This window comes from Lissotriton vulgaris, chromosome 10, assembly GCF_964263255.1.
Source record: "Lissotriton vulgaris chromosome 10, aLisVul1.2, whole genome shotgun sequence".
Classification (NCBI taxonomy): domain Eukaryota; kingdom Metazoa; phylum Chordata; class Amphibia; order Caudata; family Salamandridae; genus Lissotriton; species Lissotriton vulgaris.
Genome location: NC_141698.1, coordinates 93,863,000 through 93,875,120, shown reverse-complemented (window position 1 = coordinate 93,875,120; position 12,121 = coordinate 93,863,000). Strand labels below are relative to the sequence as shown.

At 43.1% G+C, this 12,121-nt stretch overlaps 1 protein-coding gene across 2 annotated transcripts in view; it reads left to right on the top strand.

Annotated features, from left to right (window-relative positions):
• Positions 1 to 12,121, top strand: part of KCTD5 (potassium channel tetramerization domain containing 5) — a 234,478-nt gene that overhangs the window by 143,868 nt on the left and 78,489 nt on the right. The window contains exon 5 of one of the 2 annotated variants that reach the window (XM_086940586.1): positions 8,517 to 8,633. The exons of the other annotated variant lie outside the window; for it this stretch is intronic. Within the exon in view, the coding sequence (XP_086796712.1) occupies positions 8,517 to 8,633 (117 nt within the window). The remainder of the gene's footprint in view (positions 1 to 8,516; positions 8,634 to 12,121) is intronic. 2 annotated transcript variants of the gene reach the window in all.

Below are 12,121 nucleotides of genomic sequence, written 5' to 3'. Positions count from 1 at the left end.
ACACCTAGTGCCAAATGTGCGACTGCACATGAGACCCTTACAGGAATGGCTACAAGAACAATGGTCACAAGCTACAGGCCGTTGGGAGGATCTAGTGGTTGTAACGCACGCAGTGCAGAAAGAAATGGCATGGTGGAACATGAGGAACATAACAAGGGGAATACCTCTAATGCCGCCAACAGTAACCATCACCACAGATGCATCCCTGAAGGGATGTGGACCTCACATGAAGAAACTCAGTGTGGGGCCTGTGGACACCAGTGGATGCAGGCAAACACATCAATTACCTGGAGTTGCTATAAAGGCTTTCCAGACAAAACTGTACAACCAGAGAGTGTTGATCCAGACAGACAACACAACAGCGATGTTCTACATCAACAATCAAGGGGGGACACAATCAGCTCCGCTTTCAAAGCTAGCGCAGGAAATATGGGCATGGGCCATCCCTCTCAACATAGACCTTCTAGCCATACATCTACCAGGGAAGGACAACATAGAGGCAGATTGGCTCAGCAGACAGAAATCGGCATCCCTCGAGTGGGAGCTCAATGCACAGGAAACAAGGAGGGTGTTCGACAGGTGGGGAACACAGTCGGTGGACCTATTTGCAACACGCCAAAATGCAAAATGCCAAAAATTCGCATCCAGGCTGCCAGGGGAGGGCTCCCTGGGGAATGCCCTATGGACAGACTGGTCGAGGACATTTGCGTACGCTTTTCCCCCCGATACCACTGATGCACAGAGCACTCAGCAAGTGCAGAGAGCAACATGACACTGATACTGGTCGCACCGCAGTGGGCCAGGCAGACATGGTACTCTCAGATCATGGAGATGACTTAGAGTGCACCCCACAGATTCGGGAGAAGGAAAGACCTACTCTCCATGCAAAACGGAGAGGTGCTGCTCCCAGAGCCGTAGAGCCTGAGCTTAGTAGCATGGCTCTTGAGGACATAGTTTGCGCATCTGAAACTGCCAAAGAGCACCCTAAGGGTACTTCGGGAGGCACGAAGGCCCAGCACACAAAGTGCTATGTATCAAAATGGAAGAGATTTACACTGTGGTGCAGGAGAGAAAAACTTCACAACAAGATGCAAAAGGACTCAACAGAGCTAAGATACCTCGCACACCTGCTCGACAAGAACCTAAGCTCATCCTCATTGAGAGTTCACTAGGCAGTAATAGTTGCTTACACAAGAGGAGAAACTTGGAGTTTCTTCACATCACAAGTGATTAAGAGATTCCTGGAAGGGGCAAAGAGGATCGCACCACCAAAGCGGGTGCCGCCGCCAGCAAGGAACCTTAACCTAGTCCTAACGGAGCTCATGAAACACCCTTTCGAGCCAATACATAGGGCATCCCTAGAGATGCTGACCAAGAAAACAGCTTTCCTGGTGGCAATCACCTCACTGCGCAGAGTAAGCGAGCTACAGGCACTAACGCTACAGGAACCCTACATACAGATTCACAATGATAGGGTGGTAATGGGGACTGACCCACACTTCATGCCAAAGGTGGTGTCAAGGTACCACATGAACCAGACCATACAAATACCTAGTTTCTTCCAGAAACCATCCACAAGCGCTGAACGAGCTCTGCACACCCTAGACGCCAGAAGGGCGGTCATGCACTACATTGAGAGAACAAAGGAACACAGGAAGAATAAGCAGTTCTTTGTGTCCTTCGCAAAGAGTTTCATGGGGAAACCAGTAACTAAAGGAACAATTGCGAGATGGATCGCACAAACTATACAGATCTGCCACAAGCAGGCAGGACAGGAACTAGGAGGGACACATGCCAACTCTACCAGGGAAAAGGAAGCTACAATAGCCTTCCTAGCTAACACACCCATTCAGGGCATATGACTGGTGGCAACCTGGGCTTCAGTGCACACTTTCTCGAAGCACTACTGTGTGGATATACAGATGAACAAGGAAGCACAAGTCGGACAAAAGGTGCGTCAGCACATATTCAATAACCAACGCTAATCTTCCATCCAGCCGCCACAAACATAAGAAACCGCTACAAAGTCTATGCACAGCATATTGAATCCAGAAAATTTCACGCTGCAAAACGAATAGTTTCTTACCTGTCGGTGTAGTTTTGCAGCTTGAAGATCTTTCTGGATTCACTAGCGAACCAACCCACCTCCGCCAGAAAGATGAGGCTTGAGAGAGAAAAGGGGGTTTAAGCAAAGACAATACTTGGAAAAACATACCTTAGAGGTTAAAGCGGTGAATAATTTAGTACAACATTGCCATAACTTCGGTAACAGAACGAACACGAGAAAAAAGAATCCGAAGATGGCGCCAAAGAGTGGGAGCTTCCGCAGGAAGCATGCCGACGCCACCGGAAATACACCAAGGGGTGGGACGTCTACGCCCACCTGGGCTACGAAAACCCCCCCCCAAAAAAACCAAAGAAAAGACTACGATTCCAGACCCAACCACAAGACCGCGGAATAATGCACAGCATAGTGAATCCAGAAAGATCTTCAAGCTGCAAAACCACACCGACAGGTAAACTATTAGTTATCTTCGTTAATTATTTTTCTGGTAGAGACTAACTGCAGATCCTTCACCGACCCAGCCATCCTCCTGGTTTTGTCAATTGGACTCTATTCCATTAATATGATCCCCAGTTCAGAAATTTACCCACTGCTCAAAGCCAATTCATTGTGGCTCTGCATTTGTGGGCATGGACTGCCTCAAACAACTGTCTGAGCTTGTGGGTTTGGTGCATATATAGGCCTCATACGTCCTTTTCGGGGTGGAACTGCTTCCAAGCAGCCACACGGTACCATCTACCCGCGGTTGGGTACTGCGCAAAAGTTTTTCAATCCAGTCTGGCGAATTTTCAAAGAGAAGTAATCTGCAGTTCGATATCCCTTCTAGAAAGAACGTTACTGAAGACAACTCATTTTCTTACACTAATTTACTCCATGCCTTTTTGCACAAACAAACTTGCACCCATCCAATTATTAAAAGCCTTCCTAATCTGACATTTGAACATTTTCTTGTGCTTTTACCTAGCTACCTTACCAGGTCTTGGTTGTGATTTCATTTCAAACCACACGCTCCTATATTTTAGTTCCTGCACTTCAAAGGTACCTTTTTCAGAAATCATTGAAAGTTGTTTTGTCATTCATAGTGTTGTGCCAGTCTGACACTCAGACATGTATGTTAACTATGGCTTAAGGCTTCTCATAAGCAGGGCTACCAACAGGAGGTGAAACATGTTTTCTTCCATTGCATGTTTAGACTTTACCAAAATTGCACCCATTGTAGATATCAGATGAATCTTTCAGTACACACAGTTACAGTGCAATTACTAACACCTCAATCTCTGTAATTCAGTAAAATTAATAAACCATTGTATGTGTATCAGGAAACGGGGTGGAAATCAAACTTCTATCAAAATGGAAATAGTGCTTTAATTCGCTACACCATTACATGCACCCTAAGCTAGGCTTTTGATCAGCAATGCCCTAACTATGAATCAGTGCAGTTTACCCGTGTGCACAGAGAGTAAACTACTACTATTCCTAATTGGCACTCCTTTGCTACTATACTATGGGGGAATCTCATTACTTATTTTTAAACTTGGAGAGCCACTTTAAATCATCATCAGACAGCCATCTAACTAGAGTTCTCCACAAATCTAAAACCTTCAAATAAGTGCACATCAGCAAAAATAGTCTGTTTCAATAATGCACCATTACCAATAAATAACAATGTGCCACGTACCGCGCATGAAATCACAATACCACAAGGTAAAACCGATGCAATCAAAAAGTACAATACTTTGCAAAACACACCCCCCAAATCCTAATAATACTCCCCAAATAAAACCTCTGGATAACATCAACAGGTACTCTGTCAATACTTCAAAAACGCAGGATATGGTAGGATTCTTGCAATAAGTCGAACCATTGGCAAACACTTGGGGTAGCAGTCCAACACCTCATCTTTTGCACAGCATGTCACCTCAGATTGTCCAGCCCAAACGCCCCAAGTGTCGGGGGAGGAGACCAGATGTGGGTCCTTTGCTCACTGTGCCATTGGAACAAAGATACCACTGACTGAAGAGCCCCCATTATGCTGAAACTGGTATTGATTTCTTGTGTTCCTGATCAGAGGACCTGTCTCAGTAGTTCGGGCTAGACTGTTCCTATTGGAGCAGGGCATGAATGATGCGCATATGACTGGGTCTAACCTGAGGTAGCATGCTGGGCAAAAGAGCGATGGGTCCGAATGCTGTTCTGAGCTGTTTTCATTGATTAGACTTTACAAGCATTTTGTATGTTCAATACTCCAAAACCTCTGGACTCTCCTATTCCTTGACCATCAATTTGCTTAGTAATTACCATGTTCCCCGTATGGGCCACGAAACGGATGCTCAAATCAAGATTGTCATTAGGAAGAACAGGACTATCTGAATTGCTCATAGACTTAATTATCAAAGTTATTGCCTATGTTTTAAAAAAAAGTTTCATTGCAGAAAGCAAAGTAGGTAATACAGCAATTTAGCAAGCATACTAATATAAGTTGCCTCCAAAGAAAAACTCAAAGATCTCAAGGCAGAGAAAAAAGGTCTCGAAGCAACTGTTTCTGCTACTAAAGCCTCTAACCAAAAGTCCGGAAAGTCAAAGCCTTTGAGCAACGTTCTTAATGCGAAAAATCTGGCTCCCCTCCAAATAGCACATTCTTGTTTAATGTACAGAAATAAAAGGAACACCCTTCACAACATAATACGTGGAACCAATGTTTCAACCATAATAGCCAATCAAACATTTAATTTCTATTCCATCGCCGCAACACCTACTCCTTTTACAGCCTACTGGTCAGGGTAGTATATAATTGTCATCTTCTGCATTATGAAACTTAGGAATGCACTAGCTTGTTTTAACTACAGTGCAGTTTGGCTAAGCTTCCTTGATAATTCTAACAGAAGGGATCTCTTGAACATACTTTTTACCAGAGAAAATTAAACATTACATTTGTATTAGAACAAAGACTATAGTTAAGGGAGTCCTTTTTAGGTCTTGCGTGCGTGTGACAGCTAAGCTGCCCCGCCTGGAAGAGATCTTGTAAACAACAAAGGGACTCTAAGCCCCGCCCCTCCTTTCTATTGGGTAGCGTCAGCGTTCATTGTAAAACCTGGCTTTCCATTAGAAAGTCGCCCTGTCCGCTTTTGGAACGGCCCCTCTGGACATGGTAGCCTACATTACGGCTTTCGTGACGAAGTTTCTTATCTGACGCTTCGTCACGCTGCCTTGTTGGTAACTTTGCAACTTTCACAATGTGCCACACGGCACCCACAGGACGGGTTGTCGCAGCTTGGCCAAAATCAGATTGCTGCTTTTCCTTAATTTAAATTAGTAGAGTTGCAGGTTCGAAGGTGCTTCTTTAAAAGTGTAGGAGGGGTTTTTTCCAACACGGCGCCCGTCTAGCAGCGAGTCCATTGAGCTGCGCTGCCTGCCTCCAAAGCCTGGGGGTTCCGACGAGCCCCTGGGATTTTGAAGTTAAATGTAGTCTGGGGAAGCATCGGGCACTAACGGAGGGCGATATTGATCCCCGGCATTGTCTATGAGCGAGTCACAGCGTTGCGGGCTCGTGAGAACACCCAAAATGACGGCCGCTATGTGATCTTCAAGCGGGACCTCCCAGGCAGTTGCTACTGGTGAGGCAGTGCGGAGCGAGCGGGCCGCACTTCTAGCTTGGTGAAGGGTCGACACAGCCATTACTCTGCCAGAGGGGGCCCCGCTCACATAGTCTAATCAAAAGATCAGAATTTGAAGGATGATTTAGGAAACATTTGCGATTTCAAAACAGCCATGATGGGGCAGGTTTTCCTTTGGAGCGAGAGAAATCTTCACTGGAACTTTACACCCTTCCAGACCCTGATGTCTGAAGAGTAATCCAGTGGAAAAAAGCAAGGTAACATTACACATACCTTCCGGCACCTGCGGCGCAGCTGCCCCGCTTTGCGCCAGGCATCCCCCAACCAGGGTGGGTGGAGGTGGGAGAGTGTGTGGCAAGCCTTTTAAATCTAGTGGAGGGCTCCGCCGGTGACTAAATGCAGGGCAGGAATCCCACGGCGACCCCTTTGGTGCTCCCTTGAGGCCTCAAATGCGGAGCGAGCTCCTGCACTGAAAGAAACTGAGGCCAGGAGGGCTGGGGGACTGTCCCTCATGCACCTCCAGCAAACTGCATTACTCTGCACACTTAACAGAGAAGTGTATGGGGCAGGGGACATTCCTGGTAACACAACCATCACATGCTTAGTAGCCTGCTCAAACACACAAGCTATCCACCAAGAGTATCGACCCCAATGAAAACTAATCTCATTCTCTTTCTCCCTCCCTTCTCCACAGATTCCATCACTACCACCTTCCAAGAGTGGCCCTCCTCTTTCCATAGCCCCCTCACACTTATCACATTTCTTTTATTACGCTCCTAATCCCAATGTATAGTGAGAGAGCGATTTACATCAGACACACATACATACGTACATACAATGAATCATACAAGTACAATAAGCAACGTGTAGAAAGGTTTCGTAAGGCAATGAGGGATTCAAGGGGCAGGCCATCGGGACTGGTAGCATTGGAAGTTAAGACTGCTTTCTCTACAGAAACACAGTCAACATTTTAAATGTAACTGGTTGGGTGCACTGTAAAGAATATATTACACGTCGTGCGTGCTTTGCAAAAGGCACTAAGTTATGAAGTCAAAAATGCAACTAGACAGTATTCATATTTAACTTGTATTTCTTCAGAAAGTACATTAATCCCCAGTTTTATCTTGACATTTTTGTTACTGCTTGAAGATTGTTCACTGCACAAGGAACTCGGAAACAGGTGCTTTTAACCTCGTAAATACGCCCACTGGAATTATGTGGCAGGGGAAGAATTATGTGGCAGGGTTGAGTAAATTATGGAGCAAGGAAAGTTACATTATGCAGCTCAATGTGGCACATTTTATGATAGTATTAAGGCATTATTGTCACTTATTAACACTGTCTGGGCATAGGTTGCACCTTAATTGTTCCAGTTTAACAGTCAAATATAGCAATAAGCAACAAAGGTGACCAGTAAAGCTTTGCAAAGGGCCTTCCACTGTGCAGCAACATGTGTCACTGCACTTATAGTATCTTTTGAACAGTTTGAACTAGAAAACATTTTGTGTTCGATTCTGCAGACTATGCAGCAAATGGTGGATTATGTATGTGGCAAATCTATAATTATGTGAAAAATACTGTGACCGTACAATTGCATTAGTGGCCCTGCAAAAAGACATTTCAAAATGAACTATTGGAACTTGTCGACTCAGGCAGTAGCACTGAATTCACTGCCCTAAAGCCAGCACTGTTCCCCAAGACACACAACCCCCAAGCAATCTATGCCAGCATTTGCAAAGCAATAGGTCTCGCTTTTGCGAGAGTTTGAGCTGTTGGCATTGTAAATGACAACGCCTTTTATTTACGTGTTGGGTTTTAAAACAAATTAAAGGATTTGCCATTTACAATGCCAATAGCTTAAACTCTCGCAAATGCGAGACCTATTGCATTGCAAATGCTTGTTGAAATGGCGACGCATGCACGTGGGACGCTTGGACACGCAAAATAAACACTATTTCTTCAATAAATGTGAATGATTTTCAGCACAGAAGGCTGTGGTTTAGGTAACTATTACACATCGACATTAAGTATTTTCTAATAAATCAAACCTCTAACACTTGCAAAATTTATTTTGGGAAATTGTTTATAAAAAAGGTAAAGCATTTGGTAAGTTGTGCCATAAACACGGATACTGCATTGTAGGACTCATTATGGCCTGTTCAGCTTGAAATAGATGGTAGTTACCATATAAATCGCTTCAACACAAGGGTAATGGTTATTCAGTGGATGTTATAATATCCACCCGCTTTCTGCACTACTTGCAGTAAGAGCCTAGTGCTGATAATTTTCTGAGTGAACTGAATTGCATAATGGCAAATTTCAAGTAATTTTATGTAACATGTAATTACGTTTTCCCATGTCAAATTGGGTTAATTCAGTTGTAACATTATTTCATCCAAAACTTGGGCCTTAGCCCCTTCTAATTTAGCCGGTTACGGGTAGGGGTTTTGAGTTTGCAGTGAAATCTTAGTTTAAGGGATGCTAAACAGATGCGTACATTTTTCCAGTGACCGGTTGCCATTAACAAACCTGATCATCGCAATCTCTACGATTGTCCCTTTTTTGTCCATGGAGTCTTTCTTGAGAACATTTCGTTCTTGGTGCGCGAGTCATGGAGTTTCATTCTAGGAACCAAACGAGTCGGGCCAGGCTCTGCACATCTCCCTTTGGATAAATCAAATATCTAGGTAAGTAACTTGTTTATCCAATTCATGAAAAATGTAATGACCATATTGTTAATAGGTACTTCTCACCATCTGTTATTTTAATGGTAGATTCTTCTCATTACTAGCATTACAAGTTTGTTGTTTTTCTCTTACTCTGATTGGTTGTTGCAGCTTGTCAGTATAGGTTCCCCCTATGGCTACGGGCGAGACCACCAGTCAGAGTTTCTGCTGATTGTGTCAAGGGAAGTGAAAGGGGAGGAGACGAGTTTCCAGAAATGCAGCAGTGAGGTGTGTCCCACTTTTCCATTCACTTCCCTCTTACACTGCCATGCATGGCTTTCTTGTATTCCTGCTTTCATCACTGCTTTTCATTCATTTTTGTACCACTGGTATATCACCAAATTTGTACTAAAAGCCATCAATTTTTATGTTGCTTTATGATATTAAGTGATTTATTTAGCTGGTTCTGAATAATATACCTTGTTAAAGTGGTTCATAACTGAATTTCCAAATGAGGGTTGTACATCTGAAACTATCATTGGCAAAGCAGGAAAGCTGGTGGTGGCCACCTCCCTTTTTGGCCTTGTCAATGCCTGGTTTATTTTCAGTGTTTTGGGATAGCTACCCAAATAGCTGGACCCTCACCAATTTTAAAAATAAAATGCATTCATATGCCTACAAGATGAAATTGGCACTTTTTGTTTAATTTACCGATCTCATACAGCAAACACCGCTTACCAGTAAAGTGTACTCCAAGAAAAAAAAAGTAGTTATCTAAGTGTGAGCAGTGAAAGGACACAAGTCAGCCTATAAAAAGATGGCAAAGGGCTACGGTCCGAGGGGAGGGGCAAACGCAAGAAGAGAAAGGCATGCCATTGAATACAAAAAGCAAGCAAACGAATGACAAAAATACTAATAGGAAACCAAAGGCAGGCTATAAATTCACTAGGTCTTTCATATGGTCCACAAAATGCATTTGGGGACCATCACTGATGTTGAAAAGTATTTTGTTAAATTTCAGTGCATAGTAGGGTTGAACTTCTCGTGCACTTAATACTTCTGTCACTACTGTAGTGAACTGCTGCTTTTTTTTTTAGCATGTCTTTAAATAGTTAAGGGGAAAAAGCATCCCGTTTCTTGACGATCACCATCATGTGGTACTACTGTCTTGAGTGGTTTCACACTTTACATTTCATCCTATTTAGGTCTATGCCTAGTATGATGAAATTACAATTGGATGTAACTAAGACGTAGTGTAGTACAGAGGTGTATACCCATTTTATTTAATTAAAAATATCACTTGCTACTGATGTTTTGAGCATTTGAATGCCTTGGTCACCGGAGTCCCATTTAAACAGATGAAGGCAGTGTAATATAGTAAAGTTACTTGATCAAAACTGCATTTTCCAAAATTCGTTTGTGAGCCTGAATTAACAATCTGTACTAACGAGCCCCCAGTTAATCACAAGACAATATTTCAAACCAAGTAGAGGCTTGCAGGCCTAAAGGAGGGTCTAGAGCATTATTATGCCATCAAGGTAGGAAGGGGATGATCAGACATGCACATGCCAGAAATGTGACTGTCAACACAGTACCTACAGCAGCTTTCAAACTTACCCATGAATGTTGGCCATTACGCAGCATGTTCTCTAAATTAAACTCTTCACGCATCCATCCACAAAAAACATCAAGTGTAGTCAGTTTGCGTAAGGTTTGTGAGCTCAAACTATACTAGACTCTAATCTGTAATGGAGTTATCTAAATCAGGGTGAGAAGGAAACCGATCTGATCGTTGGGAGGCAGTGTTAGAATGAGTTCCACGTCAATAGCTAGTCATGAAGGTAAGCTTGCATGGCAGTGTTGTACGAAGTACGAATATTGTACTATTAATGCTATTACACCTGTAGGCAGTGACAATACCTTGTTATTCACAAGTCAGTCATGTTTCCTTCTCCTATGAGCACTAAGCTTACTCAAATTGTACATGTTCATAGTCTACTTCTTATTAACCCCTTCACTGCGGCGGCTATTCTGCCGCAGTGCTAAGGGGGCGGGGCGGAAATACGGCAGGCGCATGCTGGTGACTGAACCGCTCCGTCACCAGCGTCTGTTGCGCTGTGCTGATGACGGAGCGGTTCAGTCATGGCCCGCCCGCTCAATGGAACGCTCAGCGCAGGCGCGGAAATTGCGCCGCGCAGGCGCGGCGGGCGGGCCATGACGGAACCGCTCCGTTATCAGCACAGCGCCAACGCAGCTGATGACGGAGCGGTTCCGTCACCAGCAGGGGAGGGGTTAATCTGTTTTATCTGGAATGTGTTTTGGCACAAAGGCTGACACCTCCCCCATCACTCAGCACTCACAATGACCTGTAAATAACCAATGATTGGTCATACAACCATCAGCCAGTCCCATGTAGCCAAGACCTTTTTATTGTACGAGAATAATATGTATAATATGCTTTAAGGGGCTTTCAGTCACCTCTCTTCACCCATGGGCCTGTCATTCCCATTTTGCTTCCGCCCGTACAGTACACAGCATTGGGCAATGATTCAGCCTACTTGCTGGTTAAAGTCACTTTGAGTGACTGTATTTTGCTTCTCACAAGGTGCACATTCGCACACAAGTGGTTCTCTTTAGTGCCAGTATTGCCTGATGTGATAGGAGAATGCACTTGAAGTGTGCCAATTGAAGTGAGCACAGGGCACATTACAACTTTTAGTTCCTGTCTCCTTCCAATGCTGTTGTAAATTATTTGTAGTGGACAGGGGCTATTTCACAGCATACCGTATTGTGTTCCTGGACTCTGTCTCACCAATTGTTCTTTGATCAGCTTTGCATAGGAAAAACAAACAAACTTCATGGTGTTTAAGTTGCAGCTCACTTTTAACCGTTTTATTTGAATATAGTTTGGGTGTAATTTGGGTTTGTTTAAAATATTTTTGGGTGAACCCTTTCCTTCCTTCCTTTCAATCTTTTCTTCTTTATTTTCTTTCCATCGTTACCTTTCTTGCATTTGTGTCCTTTTTTCTTTTTGTCTTTCCTTATTGCGTTCCCCCTTTCTTTTTTACCTTTACATTTGTCTTTTTCCTTGTTACTATTTCCTTGTTTTCTTTTTGCCTTTTTTTCTCACCTTGCTACCTTTAGTTTTTTTCTTTCATTTTTATTCATTTTACCTTTTGATTCTTTTTGCCTACTTTCCTCTGTTTCACTTTCCTTCTTTCCGTCTCATTTCTATATTTTTTGGCATTAATTCCCTTTACTTTACTTTCATTTTTTGCGGTCTTAGCTATTTTCCTTCTGTTATCCTTTTGTTTTTATCTTTTTGTTTCCGTCTCTTTTTACATTTCCTTCCTTTACCTTTACCTTCGTTCTTTCTAACCTCTATTCCTTTTTCTTTCCCTTCTGTTTTGCAGTCTTTAATTCTTTACTTTATTTTGTCCTTTCTTATCTGCTATGCTTTCATTTGTGCCTTATTTCCTTTTGGTTTGCCTTTCTACTTTTTCTTTCCGCCCTGCTTTCTTTTCTGCCACTTCTTTCTTTTTTACCTTATTTCCCATTTCTTTTCCCCTCTTTCTTTCCTTTGTTTTACTGTATTTCCTTTCCCATACCCCTCTTTCTTTCCTTTCTTTTTTACCTTTTCTTGCATTATTTCATTCTTTTCTTATGTTTACCTTCATTCCTATTTTGCCTCCCTCACTTCCTTTTTGCCTTACTACTTTTTCGCCTTTGCCTCTTACTGTCTGCCTTGCTTTTTTTTTCTTGTCTACATTCTTTCC